This window comes from Sceloporus undulatus, chromosome 1, assembly GCF_019175285.1.
Source record: "Sceloporus undulatus isolate JIND9_A2432 ecotype Alabama chromosome 1, SceUnd_v1.1, whole genome shotgun sequence".
NCBI lineage: Eukaryota > Metazoa > Chordata > Lepidosauria > Squamata > Phrynosomatidae > Sceloporus > Sceloporus undulatus.
This window is the reverse complement of record NC_056522.1, coordinates 34,244,097-34,262,987: the sequence shown is the minus strand read 5'-3', so window position 1 is coordinate 34,262,987 and position 18,891 is coordinate 34,244,097. Positions and strand designations below refer to the sequence as shown.

At 40.7% G+C, this 18,891-nt stretch overlaps 1 protein-coding gene across 2 annotated transcripts in view; it reads left to right on the top strand.

Annotated features, from left to right (window-relative positions):
* The window catches only part of KCNH1 (potassium voltage-gated channel subfamily H member 1), a 358,490-nt gene that overhangs the window by 330,907 nt on the left and 8,692 nt on the right, over positions 1 to 18,891 (top strand). Inside the window, exon 11 of one of the 2 annotated variants that reach the window (XR_006101185.1) lies at positions 13,794 to 14,853. Coding sequence is in view for 1 of the 2 variants with exons in the window: in XM_042444296.1 (XP_042300230.1) it covers positions 13,794 to 14,633 (840 nt within the window). In the remaining variant the exon portion in view is untranslated. Of the gene's footprint in view, positions 1 to 13,793; positions 15,147 to 18,891 lie in introns of those variants that run through there. The other variant, XM_042444296.1, reaches the window with a different exon arrangement.

Here is an 18,891-nt window from a genome sequence, read left to right as displayed (position 1 = left end):
TTCATATTTTTGCTTCTGTATTTCATTATTTTTACACTAATTGGCGCCGTTAGGGCCAAACTTCTTATAATGGCGGGATACAAACGGCCCTCAAGGGGCCGTTTTCCCACCGCCGCCATTCGCTGCATAGGGAAGCCCCAGCGGCCAGACCGCGAGGCTTCCCCGTGCAGCGAAAAAGGAGCACCGAAATGGCGCTCCTTTTCGAAACGCGGAAGTGCCGCCGTGAGGGGCGGAGCGCGCCCTCGAGGCGTCACTTCCGCTGCGACACGTCTGGACGCACAGCATCCAAGACGTCAAAATGGCGGCACCCATGTGGATGGGTGCCACCATTTACGACGTGCTCTGTGCGTACTGGGAGAAAGGGCCGTGAGGAAGGTAAGAACCTTCCTAACCCTAATACGGCCCTTCCTAACCCTAGTACGTGCGGAGCGCGTACTTTATGGCAGTTTGTAACCCGCCTATATGAAAACATGTGTGTCTTTTCCCCAGCAGCATCTTCTTTCTTCTGAATGCTGTGAAAGGAAGCAAATTGGTGAGGGGAGGAGATACTTAGCTCTTTCCCTTCCAGCCATTTCATCCCCTATAAATCGTTTTCATCCTCTGGAATTCTTTAAATAATAATAATAATAATAATCCCACCTCTCCAATGGATCAAGGCGAGTTACAACAATAAAATTACAATAATACAATAAAAAATACATACATACAATATCAGCATTATAAAATCATATTAAAGTCACTAAAATCTCATAATTTGCGCAAGACATCTTGGAGTAGTCAGGGTAATCCATATCAATGGGAGTAAGATGATCAGTCAGGGAAGGCCTGTTGGAAGAGATCCGTCTTGACAGCTTTTTCAAAGCCGTTAGGTTTGGTGATATGTCAGATCTTGTCCAACAGGTTATTCGATAATTTAGGAGTGGCCGATAAAAAGGCCCTCTGAGTAACTGCAGCCAACCTGGTTTTTATTGGCTGCTGTAAATTTTTCCCAGAGAATCTGAGATGCTCATAGTTTTTGTAAACAAACGGTGGCAATCTTCCACATACAAAAAAAAAGTAATACTCACTCTTCCAAATTACATCTTTCCTGAGAGATCTACTTTTGTCACAACCTGTCTTCACTCATTCTTTTCTTTTTGTCAGATGTCTTTTCTTGGGCCACCTTCCCACTTAAAAATAAACCACTTTGTGATCCGAATTGATGGATCGATTCAGCAGCGGAGCAAGGTTCACACTATATTTACCCCGATCACATTTTCTTGCTATTAAATAAAATAAAATAACCCACTTGTGGTTCACATTGACAAATGAATCGATTCAATTTAAACTGTCTCCTGCAAGAGTCTCTCAAAATAACCCACTTGTAGTTCACATGGGCAAATGAATCAGTTCAATTTGAAGTATTTTCAGCAGGATCTTTTTTCCCTCTGTCCTTCACTGCAATCACATTTATGTACAGTGGTGCCTCGGGATACGAAATGATCGGGTTACAAAATTTCCGGGATACGAAAAAGTTGGATTGGCAAAAACTGTTTCGGGTTACGAAATATTTTTCGGGTTACGAAATTCATTTCGGCGCGAAATTCAAATGCTGCAAAGTGCAGCTATAGGCTTTCCAGTGCTAACGGAAAAGTGTTTCGGGTTACGAAATTTTCGGGTTACGAAAGGAATGGCGGAACGAATTACAGTAATTTCGTAACCCGAGGCACCACTGTACTTCTGTACGAATGTCAAAGGGTAAGCGAACATATGTTGCTATTTTCTGCTTCCCCACCTGACAACCCCTTATCATGTCATAATAAAACAATTCCAGTCTGCATCTTGTTCACACTGACATTGAATCGATTCTTGAAATTGATTCTTGAAATTGATTCCAATCCGCATCTGGTTCGCACTTGTGTGGAATCGGTTTATCCAAAAAGACACACAAAAATTCAGCATCAAAAAGACATGGGTTAAATGGGTCGAGCGCACTTGAACTGCAATTCGGTTCAAGTACAAACCAGGGTGATTTAAACTGTTTAAAACCGATTTGCAAACAGGTTTAAAATATAGTGGGAATGAGGCCTCAGTCTCTTTACCAAGAGCCTGCCTCAAATGCAAAACATAAAGGGAGTGGGCATTGTTCCTGATGAGAAGAAGAGGAAAAGAAGGAGGAATTCCTTAACAGGTCTTGAAGTGAGGAGGCAGAGTTTTGGAATAAAAGAACTGGATTTTTTGAACAGTTAAAAACATAAGAGCAGGATAATTGTAGGAAATATGAAAAGACAGCTGGGACCTGCAGCAAAAATGTTGCAGAATGAGGTGCTCCAATTCAGTATTACAGCTTCCCAGCCAATTATGACTTTTCCCAGGGTAATCCATTCTAACTGCATCTCAGTTTTTCCCTGCCCCACAGATACCATCTGGCTAATGAGCATGCTTAATCTTCAGTGGGTTTTGCAGGAAGGAATGTTGTCACCTTGTGCTGGGTTTTTTAAATGTTTATTGGAAGGCAGTAGTTCTCGGGCTTGTCTACATGATTAAAATACTCCTCATCCTAGATGAATAGACTGTGATCCATCCACACGTTTCAGAGGAAATTGGATTTTGTGAGAGGATTGTGATCCATCTGCACATGATTCAGATGATATTTTTTGGAGGGGTGGTCTCCATCAACTTCACTGAAAAAAGGATTCATGGTTTTTACTGCAGCATCCATGAGTATCCACGAGGATAAGCATTATTGGACATGTAGCTGTCCACTTGCTTTGGATGGGTTCGCATGGCTGCTCATTTTTGGCACAGGAAAGGCAAATAGATGTGAATTTGTGCAGGAAACTGAAGATAATTGAGTGTTGAAGCAAATGTGGGAAATTCCACAGCAGTTCATATAATACATTTACGTGTAGACTAGCCCCTAGAAATTCTGGCATTATCCAAAGTATGCTGATCCTTCCCTCTTATTTTGGATGTTTTGGAATAGTCCAGTCAGCACACATCAGCTGACTTGCTTTTAGCAGCATTTGTCTGTAAACATCTTTGGCATCCAGACCTGTGTCAAGCCATATAAACCAGCAGCTGCACACACATTATTTTTTCCACATCAGAATTCCCCTTTACTAACTCCTTTCTAAAGGAGTTTCTTGATATGGAAACAAATTATTATTATTATTATTATTATTATTATTATTATTATTATTATTATTAACCTTTATGAAGTGCTGTAGATTTACACAGTGCTGTACAAACAATCTTTATAATTAGACGGTTCCCTGCCCTCGGGCTTACAATCTAAAAAGACATGACACAAAAGGAGAAGGGACTGGTTGGAGGGAAAGGGTAAGAGGTCCAGCAGTTCCTCTCTACCTCCAAGGCCTGGACAGACAGATGGATTGGAGGGGAGGGCTTGGCTTCTTAATGGTGGTTAATCTTCTTCCAGGGAAAATACAAATGTATTTCTCACTTTTTATCAATCAACTAATAATAATAATAATAATAATATAATATAATAATAAATTGTTTATTATAAACCGCTTTTCCCAGGATCAAAGCAGTGTACAATATAAAGGTAAATACAATACAAAACAAATGACATTTAAAACACCTCATACCCATTATTCCACAAATATTGGCTAGAAACATTCCACATATTAAAATCACATTATAAATACCTACATCATCAAACCGTAAGGGGAGGGAAACTTTATTACAAGGAATTGGGAGGGTAGGCTTGTAGGAAGAGGTAAGTTTTTAATGCCTTTTTAAGGCTTCCACCGTTCCACTAAGGCGGATCTCTTCGGGTAAAGTTTCCAAAGAGAAGGCGCTACTGCCGTAAAAAGCCCTTTGCTGGGTAGTCGCCAATCTCACCCTAGGCTGACTGAGTACCAATTTTCCTGTTGACCTGAGAGTGCGGGGTGGATTATGCCGGGAGAGGCGTTCCCTCAAGTAACCTGGGCCCAAGCCATTTAGGGCTTTAAAGCCCTAAATGGCTTGGGCCCAGGTTACTTGAGGGAACGCCTCTCCCTGCATAATCCACCCCGCACTCTCAGGTCAACAGGAAAATTGGTACTCAGTCAGCCTTTACACACACATACACACACACACACACCACACTTTGGGTATATGATGCATCCAGTTTGCTGACACTGAACTTCAGTATTCGAATGTAATGTTTTAGTTAGTCAAAACTCTGTATGCTTCAAGGATTTCTAGCTCTTAGTAGTACCAATTAACTGTTCATTATAAAGGCAAATACATTTAATTCCAAAATGTTGTTGTTGTTGTTGTGTGCCTTCAAGTCATTTCTGACTTACGGTGACCCTATTTTGGGGTTTTCTTGACAAGATTTGTTCACATGTGGTTTGTCTGCTGTCTTCTGAGGCTGAGAGCATGTGACTTGCCCAAGGGTTTCGTGGCAGAGCTGTAAACCATACCCTGGTCTCCACAGTCTTTCATAATGTGATATTCTGTATAGACTTGCTTTTTTTTTTTTTTTCCTTTTAGTGGTCATACTTCTAACTTACAATTCTATGGATAGTATTTTGAACTTTTAAACATGCAATTTTTTTTAGTTTTGTCTGTTTTAACTTTTCTAAGCCATCATGAGTCGCATTCAGTTTTCCGCATTCAGTATAAGCTCCTGCTGTCGACATTTAAAGCCCTCCATGGACTGGCCCCTCCTTACTTATCAGACCTTCTTTCTCCTCACCTTCCCACCAGGGCCCTCCGTTCTGGTAGTCAAGGTCTGCTGTCTCAGCCCAGGATTTCCTCTGCCCCATCCCGGATTTGCCCCTTTTCACTTGCTGCCCCTCACTCCTGGAACCTTCTTCCCCCTCAAGCAAGAGCCATCACTTCTTTAACTAGCTTCAAAACCGAGTTGAAAACCATCCTGTTCAGAGAAGCCTTCCCAGGCATTGCATAATTGTCGCTTACCATTGCATAATTGTCGTTTACTATTTGATGTTCTTTTGGTGCTGTTTATCAAACCATTTCCTGTATTGCTGTGTACTGTATATGCGTTATCCTACTTGAGAGTATGTATTTTCCCTGGAAAATGATTAACCATCCATTATGAAGCCAAGCCTTCCCTCCAGTCCATCTGCCTTGGTCCAGGCCTTGGAGGTAGAGAGGAACTGCTGGACCTCTTACCCTTTCCCTCCACTACTCCCTTCTCCTTCTGTGTCATGTCTTTTTAGATTGTAAGCCCGAGGGCAGGGATCTGTCTAACTAAAAAGATTGCATGTACAGCGCTGTGTAAATTTACAGTGCTTCATAAATACAGGTTAATAATAATAATAATAATAATAATAATAATAATAATAATAATAATAGACTAGGGAAAAGGTGGGATAAAATATTGTTGTTATTGATGTTACTGCAATGCCAGTTTTGTGCTGTAGGAGATCAAGATTCGGCAATAGACCAAGATTAAATCCCATAGGAAGGGTAACTTTGAACATCCTTCCCAATCACAACTGAGGTCAGAATCTCACTGGCCCCAGCATGCCAGCTACTTCACAACAGAAAAATTAGGTTTAAGTAGGCTGTAATCTGTCCAGTCAGAGACAAACCCAACTAATTCCCATTAATGTCACCAAAGATTCTCCCTTTCAGTCCAAGAGGAGATTTTTCTAGCTCTTTATATAAGGACACCCATGTCCAATCCACACTGCAGAAATAATCCAATTTGACATGTCTTTAACTGTCCTGGCTCATTGCTAGGGAATTCTAAGAACTGTAGTTTTGTGAGACATTTAGCCTTCTCTGTCAGAGAGCTCTGGTGCCACAATAAACTACCATTGCCAGGATTCCCTTGCACTGAGTCAACACAGTGAAAGTGGTGTCAAAGTGGATTATTTCTGCAGTGTGAATTGGACATACTCATATAAAGTGAATGTCACTATCCACCACTTGTGGCTCCCTGCCAGCAGATGATTGTATCTGATATGAATCAGACATCATAAGAACAATTGTACCAATGAAATATGCCTTTTTAGTTTTTTCTCTATATATGCAGGCCACCTGTTTATTATTTTCTCTATCAGACTCTCTTTTACTTCCTTTTTTAGTATTCAAAGATATAGCTGTGTTCGTCTGTAGAATCAGTATGTAGAGAGATCTTGTAGCATGTTTGAGATAAAGTGAAATAAAGAAGTTGGCAGCATGAGCTTTTGTAGACTTTAGTCTGCTTCTTCAGATGCATATACATCTGAGGAAGCAGACTGAAGTCTGCAAAAGCTCATGCTGCCAACGTCTTTATTTTTATTAGTCTCAAAGGTGCCACAAGATCTCTCTACATACTGTTCCTTTCTTTTAGGTTAGATAGCCAGATGTCCAGAACTAGCTGGTAAGCTCGTCTTTCTTACAAAGAGATATTTTACTATTTACTCCATACAGACACATTTATGTCCTTAATATTTGTGCTTCAGAGGTTAAATTTTGCCAAGCATATAGCATTCATCCTGTAACAATAGAAACAATACAATACAAAGGCGCATTACAGATCGCTGAAAAGTGGCGGCCTGCACCTGCCCCTTTCCCCGCCGGATCGGGGCCTCAGTGGTCAGAGCAGCAGCCGCTGAGGCCCCAATCCGCCACTTTCCAGGCTGCTGGGAAGTGGCAAAAGGCCCCTTCCCTGAGGCCTGGAAAGGGGTGTCCTTGGGACTTCAAGCCCCAAGGACACCCCGCGGTGGTGGGGAGGAGGAGAAAGGGGCCACTTGGCCCCTTTCTCTTCTGCGTCGCTGGGCGCAGCCATCTAAAGGCTGCGCCCAGTGATGCAAGACCAGGAAGGAGCTCCATTTCAGAGCTCCTTCATGTTCCGATGAAAGGGCGCACTAAGTGCCCTCGTGCAGCGCAATGGCGTCACATCCGCGCCACCTTGTTTGGAGGCGGCGCATTCGTGATGCCATCATGGCTGCCCCCATGTAGATGGGGTGCTGCCATCTTGTACGTCCTTAGGACATCCCTTATGGTGGTTTGAAACACGCCAAAGCTACCCATTTTGATTTCTACTGATGTAGTTTGCCTATTCCAACCCCTAGATAAATTCCAGACTTCACAGTACATATAATTTCCAAGGGACTCCTCTGCTCTCTCTGCAGAGGTGGTTAAGAACTCTTATAGGACAGAGGTAAACACAGTTCACAAGTTCTGTACTTTGTAACTTGAAATGGAGAAGTAAAACTTCATTGCTTCTTATTTTTTACTGATTTTGTCTCCAGTAAACTAATGCTGGGTGTAGTGGGGAGGCTCACCTTTTAATCTTCTTCTTTGCCATTTCAAAACAAAATGTTGATTCCATTACTTTCCTTCCCCTGTGGCTGCATCTGTACTGCAAAAATAATGCAGTTTGACACTGCTTTAACTGCCAAGGCTCAATGCTATGAAATTCTGGCATTTGTACTTTTGTGAGATATTTAGCCTTCTCTTTCAGAGCACTCTGATGCCACAACAAGCAGAAGTCTAAAGGATGGAGCCATGGCAAAACTGCATTAATTCTGCAATGCAGAATGCACCCTGTGTGCTTTCTCACCATCTCTGCCTGATGAAGAAGCATCAACACCTAATGTGATGTATTTTGGACTTTTTGTTTGGTTTCATAAAGGTATTACTACAACATGGACTGTAAAAACTATCACCAGTTGATTGTGTTCAAACTATATTAAAAATGCACCTGAATATTTAGAAGAACTTTATGACAGTAGACTGCCTTGTGTAGTGTCAGGCTCTCTCTCTTTTTAAAATATTTTTATTGTGCAGTTAGAAAAAAAATCAAACAATCTAGTGTTATTCGCCATCTACAATCACCACTACTTTACTTTATCTCTATAACGAAAATTAACTACATTAATTAATTATAATAATTCAAATAAATCTACCTATCTAAAATCTGAATAATTATATGTTTCCTTTAATCATCAACATTCTCCTTCCCTAAATATCCTATCTTCTCTATCATGCTTCCTCCATCATATCTTCTACATATACCTATTCTCCCACTTCCTTCATTCCATCTCCTCTCCTGACTTACCTACTTCATACCTATACTCTCTTTTATACCTCACTCTCCTCCATTACCTCCTCTCCTCTTCACTCTCTCACCTCCCACCTTCACTTATACTCACCTTCTTCTACCTACTTATCTTTCTTAAAACCTTACTTAACTACATTCCTTCCTCAACTTCCCTCAACCAATAATATTCACACACTGACTTCCTTTCTTCCCTTTATTAAATCTTTATATATAGTCCTTTCATAAAATTTCTATTAATAGTGTATAGACTTTGCTGCTTTTCCTTATCATTTCATTCTCTTTACTAATTGTTAGTTCATATTCTTTACTTCCCATGTCTCATTATTATACCACTTACCTTTATGACTAAGCTAACTTCTTGACACTTATCAACCATTATTTTTATATAGTATTGTTTCACTGTTTACTGGGATCACTGATTTCTGGTTTCTGAGAGTGCTGTATTCCTGCATGGCAGGAGGTTGGTTTATGGTTCTTCTAGTCCAACCCTAGGATTTCAAATCTTTTTAGTAACAATGAAAAGAAGCAGTCTCGACACAAGAGTGACAGAAGAGGACAGGATCATCTATTTTTCTTGGCTACATGTATAGAATTGCAACAATGATTATGACAGTTAATTTTTCCTTTGGCAGATATTTTTCATGTTTTAGGTCAACTAGTTTGCTAGTGTCACAATTTTAGATAGAGTAATAAAAATGGAGATGAATTATTGGAACACTGAGCATAGTGAGGGATTTTTTTGGTGTGCCATAAGTTATCTTTTCCAGTAACACTAACATAAAATAATTGATAAGGAGAAACCTTTGGACATTCTGTTTGTTGCATGCATTTCCCTTTAAAATATACAGAGTATCCTATTCATCTAAATATAAAAGAGAATGTAGCACATCTCAAAACAGTTGTCTTAACACTTGGAAAATAATGGTGGGACTAGAGATATTTTTTCTAAGAGAAAAGTCTAAAGCCTGTCTTTCAGCCTCAGAGAGCTAACAGTAATAAGATCCAAGTAAAAACAACTAAAGTTAAAAGAGGTTAAAACTAGATTAATTAAAAGTGAAAAAGAAATAACCACTGAATTTAGACTCCCTAAACAGCAAGGTGCCTTTAATGCCAAAAGTCTTCTGAATAAAAATAGGAAGGTGGTAACCTAACATTGCTGGCCTAAATACACTAAAGGAAGTATCTGATCTTGGAAGTTAAGCAGGGGGTTGGACTGGAAGGCCCTCGCAGTCTCTTCCAACTCTATGATTCTATGATTCTATGCCTACTGGTAGTGGTGTTGGTAATGTTAAAATAACTACAATTAAGGAGACTGTGAGAGAGCATGGTGGAAAGTTTGTCTGGCATAGTATTAGTGAGCCATGACACTGTAAATCCAATCTATACTAGCATAATCCTTTTTTTGTTTTGTTTTGTATTATTGTAGGAATCGGAATTTGCACAGTTATGTAGATCCCCCTCCAAAACCATCTTTTAAGGGCTGTATCCCCCCCCAAAAAAAACCCACACAACCATTTCCATGTTGTTGGAGAACAGGGGGTCAGCAGACACACATGCAGCTGTTTTCCTTGGGCATGTTGCAAGGATGATATCTGCAGGGACTTCCTGAGAACCCTCAGGAGATCCCTGTTGCAATATGTTCAGCTACAGGAAAATAGCTGGACACATTTCTATTGTTCCCATCACTCTCCAATAACATGGCTATGTCATCTGTGGGGACAGGGGGGCTGAGTGGATAGCATGAGAGCATATAACTATGGAGATGCAGCTACATGCCAAACATATGGCCCCAATCAGATTTCAGCCTTTATAAATGTATTTTTTAAAAAAAGATAACTTTATTTCTTACCAAAAAAGGCAGAAAACGATAACAAATACAAACAAAAACAAGCTAAAATACAGATCCTTACAAACCAACTTCAAAAATTCAATGGGATGTAAAAGGGCAACATTACATAAAAACAGGGATGGACTCAGAACACAGAGATACAGTGCACTCTTGTTTTACACAGGGGACCCATTCCGGACTCCCCTGTGCAAAACAAAAAGCGCGTATGCTCGATCCTCATTACAAGTAATGGGGCTTGTGGTGGTAGCGGCAGTGCGTGCGCACTATGGGCACACATGCCATTGTTTCTTCCAGCGTACGGAAGAAGTGGTGCTGCTTTCAGCATATATTGAAAGCAGCGTATAATGTGCCTGTGTATGATGCGGGCACACTGCACCTTCTTTGCACAAATTTATAAATGGTGTTGGGGCAGCAAATGGAATCCTTCTGCGGCTTTATATCATATAAATGCCATTAAACAAGCAGTTGCAATATCAAGGAAACTCTGCAAGTGTGTTATTTTGTTTGGCACTGGGCAACTCCTCTTTTGATGATATGATTCACTATGCAATCAGCTGTGCTGTCTAAGAAGTTTTGTAAGTGTGGTACTTGGTGGTGGTTGGGGAGTTGGATTAATTGTGGCACCATGAAAGAGTGCACAGCCATACCACTTGTTGCATCATCACCTGCACAACAGCGTGATCCAATACCTGCAATGTAGCCCCATCCCACTACATGCACCCTCTTGGGGACTTGCAGTCTCCCTTTCTCATCTACCTTTAACATTTTCTTGTTTGTTTGGGGAAATCAAAAGGTACATTGTCTTGATCTGTTGGCACATAGACTGCCTCAGCTGCAGCCAGCCAACCAGCCACCAACAGCAGCAGAACATAGCTTAGAAAGAGAATGTTTTGGGTTATAACTCCCAGCATATTCTAGCAGGTTGTCATGCTGGATGAGATGGTTTGGGAATAACTTTTCTGAGTGTTGATTCTGATACGATACTTTGAGGTTAATGTCCGGGACTGCAGAAGCCTGTCTCTTTCCTTGTAAAAGTATAATTCATCTGGGCTTCTACATGCTATATAGAAAATGATTGAATCATTTTTAGTCATACCAGATATATATTACTTTGTGGTATGTAATTAAGTGGGAAAACACTTACTGAGGTTCTTGGATTCAGTTTCAGGCATTTCCAGATAAAAAGATCAAGCAAAAGGCATTGAAAATAGAAGCATATAGCTCATTTTTCTGTAATTTGCTGTCATCCTGTGTAAATGATGTTGTAACATAGGAGGTAGCATAGACTCTTTAAGTCAACTGAAGAGTACAAAGAAATGTGGAAGCTAGGTGCATACCCTTCTGCTGTTGGGCACCCAGCTCCAGGACAATGGTGAAATTGGAGCTAAGCACAGCATAGGATGATCATAGCATATACACACAGCCTAAACAGTGTGCCAACTAACAATTGTGGCTCTTTCGAACTCCAATTGACTAGCATTTTCTAGATTCCATGGACATGGAAATCATTAATACAACATGTTAAGGCAAACACCTTTTAGTTAGGGGTGTGTGTGTGTGTGTGTGTGTGTGTAATGGTTTATTCAAGCATTATGTAGGGAGATCAAAATAAAGAACTCACACATTCACAAATGTACCCAAGCAAGAACAAAACAGAAATTACTCATTACAAAAACATTTGCAGGAAATTGGCAGCTTAAACAGTATGCTTGTACCATTTTTCAACTCTTATCTGTTTGTGAATGTCTTTAATTTCTTATTCGTATATCCTTCCACTGTTTCTGATTTCTTATATATTGCCATCCATGCACAGGATAATTTAATATAAAACCCAAGATGGATTTCTTTTGCATCATGCATCCAAAACAAAATTTTAATTATAAGAGCCAAAGTGAAAATTACCTCCTTTGTTCATTTCTTGTTGTTTTCGCCAAGTATGATTATGTATTTGTTGCTCCTTTTGGATAGAAAGACAGCAAGTTTTTAAGAAATATAATATTTCTTTAAAAAAAAAAACAACCCCAAAATACTTAAACCACACTTTCAAAAAAACCAAACAAAATCCACAGTCCAGGATATTTTTTTCAGTCTCTCAGGTTGTAATCTTATACAAATTTAACCTGATAATAAGTCCAATGTAATATTTTAGTAAATATTTGTAGGATTCTACTCTTTAGTGTACTTATTTATCAGTCCTTAATTAGTATGACAGTCTTTAATTAGCAATATAAATTCATACAGTTCCCAACATCTGAAGGTCTTCTGCTCTCTTATGTCCAGAAGAGGCTGGAGTTCTTAAAGATCTTGAAGTTTCAGTCATATTCTAATGTGCTTATTGGGATGGAATTCTTCACTATTTTCATTCTCAAAGGAATGATTAATTTTAGCAATATTTTTCCTGCTGTGAGAAAGTATTTGAAAACTGAGTTTTGAAAGCACATTTGCTTTCAAAACTCAGAATTCCATAGCATTGAGCTATGGTGGTCAAAGTGGTGCCAAATCATATTATTTCTACAGCATGGATGCAGCTAAAGTCACCCTGCAGCATCCCAACAGAACCTGTATTGTAGCTTCCACTATTGCTTCTGGATGTTCTGGTTGATATGTGAAAAGACAATATGTAAACATGAAATGTGTTTAATTTCCCATTTGGCAGCTCTTGAATTATTCTCAAATTGCCAATCTCTCTGACTTCCCTAAGGAGCTGAAATTAACAAAGCTATTTGTTTGTGTGCTTGCCCAGTGTTCAGTAGATTTAATATCATTGGGGGAAGCATAAAGTCTTATTATTTTGTGTTCCTGCTATGACTATCTTAATAGAGATGCTTCCAACATTTGGAGGGATACTTCTTTATTTATTCAGCCCATTTGTTTGTTTAATTAACATTTACAATGGGATAAATATTTCCTATGGGAATTCTAGCATTGACTGGGACCTTCAAATTCTAGCATTCATTTGCATAGATGATATTATAGAAGATGCATCATCCTGATCTCATTAGGTCTTTGGAGTAGGGTTAGGGTTTAATTTGGTGGCAAATAGGAACTGGCATTATCACTTGTTAACCCTAGATGTCATCTGAGAGTTACCTGTAACAAAAACAACCAGGTAAACAAAAGATTTTAGATTAAGATTTTAATTTTAGATTAGATTTTAGATTAGAGGTTATAGTCCTAATCTGTTCTGCCAGGGAAGTGATGCTTCTTTTGGGAGGAAGTTAGATAACCCATATCAGAGGTAGACAAAAAATGGAGATCTTAATATTTATTTGTTACATGTATATTTTGCCTTTCTTCCAGTGGGTGCAGGGTGACATACATGGCTCTCTGCCTCTCCTCCACTTTATCCTCACAACAATCCTGTCAACTTCCTCAGCTTGCTTTTATTCATGCAAGGTACACACCTTCCTGGTGAGAGGTTTGTTCAGGAAGAAAGCCAGCTGCTCCTTGGGGACTTCTTGCCATTTCTGTATTCCATCCTGAACAAATCAGCCTCAGGAAGCTGGTGGTAAATAGACTTTTAAAATGTGTATTTAAATCTTTACATTCTCACTCCTCCCCAGAAGCCTAACATTCATTGTAAGTTTCTGTAGGAAGGGAAAGAAATGACAGAACATGCAAAAAGGACTACACTTTTTCATAGTGACTGTGTTAGAATACCACAGAGCTTAAAAATGTTACTTTTAAAAAATTGTACAGGCTGAAGCATTTTGGGAGTTGTAGTTTAAAAAGTAGTGTTTCCAAATTCTAGGTTGACACCTGTGGAATGTCTGACTAATATGAAACTCTGCTTTGTGCCAATGATTAGCTGTCTAAGATCATGTAGTCATGGTTAACTGAGTAGAACCCAAGATACCACTTCTAATAAGAGGCACAGGTATCATTTTTTCACTCTGGATTTGTGACCTTTTCTGTGATTTTTCTCTACAGATTGTCTTTCGGAAGATCAGTGACGTCAAACGAGAAGAGGAAGAGAGGATGAAAAGGAAGAATGAGGCCCCCTTAGTCCTGCCACCTGACCATCCCGTCCGTCGACTTTTTCAAAGATTTAGGCAGCAGAAGGAGGCTCGCTTAGCTGCTGAGAGAGGCCGAGAAGACCTAGATGTTGAGAAAGGCAGCATTGTGGGAGACCATCCTTCACGCACTGTGGTCAAAGCCAGCATTGTAACAGTCAGGGAAAGCCCTGCAACGCCCATTGCCTATCAGTTGGCGTCAACATCTGGAGTGTCTGACCAGGCCAAATTACAAGCCCCTGCCTCAGACTATGTAGCAGGGAAAGTGGCAGGGGATTATCCAAAGCGTAAAGGTTGGGCCAAATTCAAAGATGCCTGTGCGAAGGGAGAAGACTGGAACAAAGTATCCAAAGCAGAGTCTATGGAAACATTACCAGAGAGAACGAAAGCTGCAGGGGAGGCCACTTTGAAGAAGACTGACTCTTGTGACAGCGGCATCACGAAAAGTGACCTGCGCTTGGACAATGTGGGAGAGACAAGAAGTCCTCAGGACCGCAGCCCTGTCCTAGCAGAGGTCAAACACTCATTCTACCCTATTCCTGAACAAACGCTTCAGGCGACGATGCTGGAAGTGAAACATGAACTGAAGGAGGACATCAAAGCTTTAAACACAAAAATGACCAATATAGAAAAACAGCTTGCTGATATACTAAGGATATTAGCCTCTAGAAGAAGCTCCCAGACACCACAGGAGTTGTATGAAATATCAAGACCCCAGTCTCCAGAGTCAGAAAAAGACATTTTTGGAGCAAGCTGAGGTGGTTCTTTAAAACAGAAGGAGATCTGAATATCCCCACAAACACAATCTAACACCCACTTAACATTTTTTAAAAAACAAAACATTTACTGTTTTCTTGACGAATACCATATTTGAGGGGCCAGCCCATTAACCATGTCCCTCTTCTCTAAATGATACAATAACGAGTGGCAACCTCATGTCAAGATGGCAGCTGACTCAAGTCTTTTTGACAGCAAGGGTACAGTTTATAATGTTTTTCCTATTTCTTCATTAGTGCATCCTTTCCCCACGTAAAGTGATTTTTAAAAAACAAAAACAAACATTCATAGGAATCTATAGTCCAAATGTTAGGCCTAGTTCATATAAATAACTGGTTTGTGGAGCCTCTTTGCATGGAACAATTTCCCATTTCCCTGCATTGAAGATTGTATCTGACAGAAGGCCTTCACACAGGGTAGTTTAAGCAAAGAGAAGAGCCAGTGTGGTATAATGTTTGGAGGGTTGGACTAGGACTAAGGTGATAAACGTTCAAATCCCTGCTGAACCACAAAGTTCAACATGAAGTACAGTGGTCCCTCCACATTCACTGGGGTTAGGGACACAAGGCCTCCATGAAAGTGGAAAAAATGCAAATAGAACCACCCACTATTTTTTGATCTGAGAGAACACCTCTCTAGGAATCTCTGTGGTCAACATCTGCAGTAAGTTGATCATAGAATTGTGCTAAAGGACCAACAAATGCCTAGAGAAGTGTTCTCTCTCAGAATTTCTAGGTCTTCCAGTTTAGCGTCTAGCAAAAGTTGGCCATAGGGTCACACTGGAGGACCTAGAGATTCCTAGAGAGAACATATTAATCAAATCCACAATTAATCAGATCCACAAAAGTTAAAGCCACAAATGTGGAGGATCAACTGTATAAGGCTTCAGTGAGTAGTAGCCATGATGGCTATATATTATGTCCAATATCAGAAGCCAAATGCCTCTGAACATCATTTGCAGGGGAACACAAATGGGAGGGCACTATAGCACTCATTTTACTTTCCATACCCATCAGTTAGTTGCTGTGAGAGTAGAATGCTTGACTAAATAGGCCTTTGGTTTGACCCAGAAAGGCTTTTCATATGACCAAATTTGCATGATCATTTCCCCCTTTTTGTGGGAGCAATCATGTGTCCACACATGAATGGCTGTGCATGTGTGTTCCTTATGCCAGGTATACCAGAAGAGTGGGAGTTTCTATACATTGCTAACTTTAAGTCCACAATTCTGGGACAAGTATGAATTGTGTTATTTGGAAGCTTTGCATTTTGAACATGTCTTTACATCACCAAATCTGTTGGTGAGTTGCTGATGACTTTTTTTAAAAACAAAGTTTCTTCTGCCATCTTTTGTGTCTGATTAATCTTTATAGATCACGTAAAATGTGGTTTCACATCCTGGTGATAATTTGGCCATCCAGAAAGGGCAGGAAAACAGTCCTATAAAACTGTGTAGCATTTAATTTCACATGGGATTTGTAATAAGGAGCATTGCCTACTGGTGGGTAGGGAATTAATGCTTTGTTGTCATTATCTAACTGCAAATAAACACAGAAGCTATTAAGTTAATACAGAAACTTTAGAGCTTTCAAAGCAAAGACATTCCACACGTACCTGCATTTGTGACAAGAAAAATATCCTCTTCACAGCAACTAGATATTTATAGTATTTTGTGTTTTGATATCTTTCACACTGTTTGCTTTGCCTTTGAATTTCCTTTAACCAGTATGAACACCAAAGGATGCTGAAATATGTATAAATGAAAACCAATGGTGCATTAGGGCATGCAGACCAGTCCAATGTATTTTCTCATTGGAATGGTCCCCAGTACCTCATGAAGATATAGCGTGGAATTAACTTCCTATCTTGTATTCTTAGAAGTGACATTTTCTCCTTTTAACTGCATTCATCTTGTGAAACCCAATTAGCCCACCATAAGGACTAAAAGAAAACAAGCATGCTTGTATTGTAGAAAGATAAGTATGCTTGCATTGTAGAAAGTTCTGTTGCACTAAGGAATATCACATTAAGAAGAGGACAAAGGCCCGTTCCGCACGGGTGTAACAGTACAGACTGGGTCCGTACTAGGGTTAGAAAGGTGCGTCCCTTCCGGATGCCCCTAACCCTAGTACGGCTCGAGTCCTTACAAAATGGTGGTGCCCGTTCCACACGGGGGCCGCCATTGCTATGTCACCACTGCGCCGCCTCCAAATGAGGTGGTGCGGTTGTGACATAGTGGCACCCTGCCAGGGCGCATAGAGCACCCTTTCCGCGGCGTCAGAAGGAGCTCCGAAACGGAGCTCCTTCCGGGATTTGCGTTGCTGGCGCTGCCTTTAGACGGCTGCGCCAGCGACGCAAGGCAGAAAGGGGCCGGGCAGCCCCTTTCTGCTTGTCCCCGCTGCTGTCGGGTGTCCTTGGGGCATGAAGCCCCAAGAGCACCCCTTTCCAGGCCTCGGGGAAGCAGCCTTTTGCCACTTCCCCGCGGCCTGGAAAGCGGTGGATCGGGGCCCCAGAGGCGGCCGTTCTGGCAGCTGAGGCTCCGATCCAGCGGGGAAAGGAGCACCTACAGGCCACCCCAAAGGACTGACAAAAAAGGACTGTGTTGTTAGTGATCTATCAATCTACAGGAAACCCCATATCTAACTTGGAGTATAACACTACTTTTACAATTATACTATGCATACACAGTAGAGATATAAATCAATGGGTTGGTTGCTCATTATCCCTTTTGAACTATATACCACAGAATGGTAGTGCATCACATCCATGAGCTAAGGCAATGGTTTTCAAACTTTGGTCCCCCAGATGTCCTGGACATCTACTCCCAGAAATCCCAGCCAATATGGTCAATGCTCAGGATTTCTGGGAAATAAAGTTCCATACATCAGTAAGATCAAAATGAGAACCACTGAAGTAAGGTGTGTGACAAACATTGCAGAATTTAGTATTTCTATGTAAAGACCAGTATTGCTGCTCGTTTAAAGTACAGCTACAGTACTGAAACTGTCTGTACAAATGTTCAGGAAGAAAGATATTTTTAACAATATAGCTGTAGTAAACTTTTGAAAATATGCACTATGTCTATCATTTGATACAGACGATAGCTAGATGTACGAAATAATGACTCACTATTCTTCATTGTCATGTGCATAGTTTATAATGGCCCAGGAATCCATTTGCCATTAAAATATTAAGCTTCTATGGTCAGTTTGGGCAGAAATGCATTAACACTACACACATGAATCTCATTTTTTTGTAATATGACAGTCTGTGTACCAAATGTGTAGTTGTCTCCAAAATCCCTATCTGGCATACTTCGTATTATCATTTAAGAGTATCATAAGTAAGTGGCATTATTGCATCTTTGAACAGGCCCAAAAAGTGCACATGAATTGAATTTTTGAGGAAGCTCACCAAGGGTGCATCCACACTACATCGTTATAACATTTTGATACCACTTTAGTTGGCACAGTCTTATCATATGGCATCCTAGGTTTTGTAGTTCAGTGAGGTAGTTTCAGTTCCCTTCAGACAGGCATGAGAGCACTCAAATGAAGAATTCCTAAGTTCATACTAAGATCCCAGGATTTGGCACTATTGAGTCATAGCAACTAAATGGCATCATACAGCTATAATTGAGCAACGTGGATATACCATTACACACACCTAGATCAGGAAAAATGTAATACTGACTCCCAATAAGCCATGATTTGAAAGCTAGAAGCCATCTTAAGAAATATGTGTGTGTCCTGGACTGCGGCCAGCACACACAAACAACACCAATAAGGATGGCTCAGCTAGGTAATTAGCAAGCAACTGGGAACAGTCCACAAACCTGCAAGGAGTGATAGTTAAGGAGCAAGCCGAAAGCCAGAGCCAAAGTCAGGAAAACAGAGGTCAGAGTAGTCAGTCCAGGGTCAGGGCAGCCAGAAGTAGCAAGAGTCCAGTCCATTCCAAGGTCAAGAATCAAGGCAACAGGGAGCCAGTGCAGGCAGCAATCACACCAAAGGATCATGCAATAAACTCTAGCACTGAATTGGTGTCTCCCTGCTTCTTAAGTAGGAGATTCTCTCCTCGGTGCCAGCTGAGGCTTGTTTGCCAATTGTCTCTCAGCAATCCTCCTGGACCTGCATCTGCCAGCACTCTCAGCCCTGCGTTGTTTAAAGGAGGGAACCTCCAGGCCTGGTTCCTCCCCAGAGTCACCACTAGGCTGCTGTGCCACCAGAGGAATCCCATCA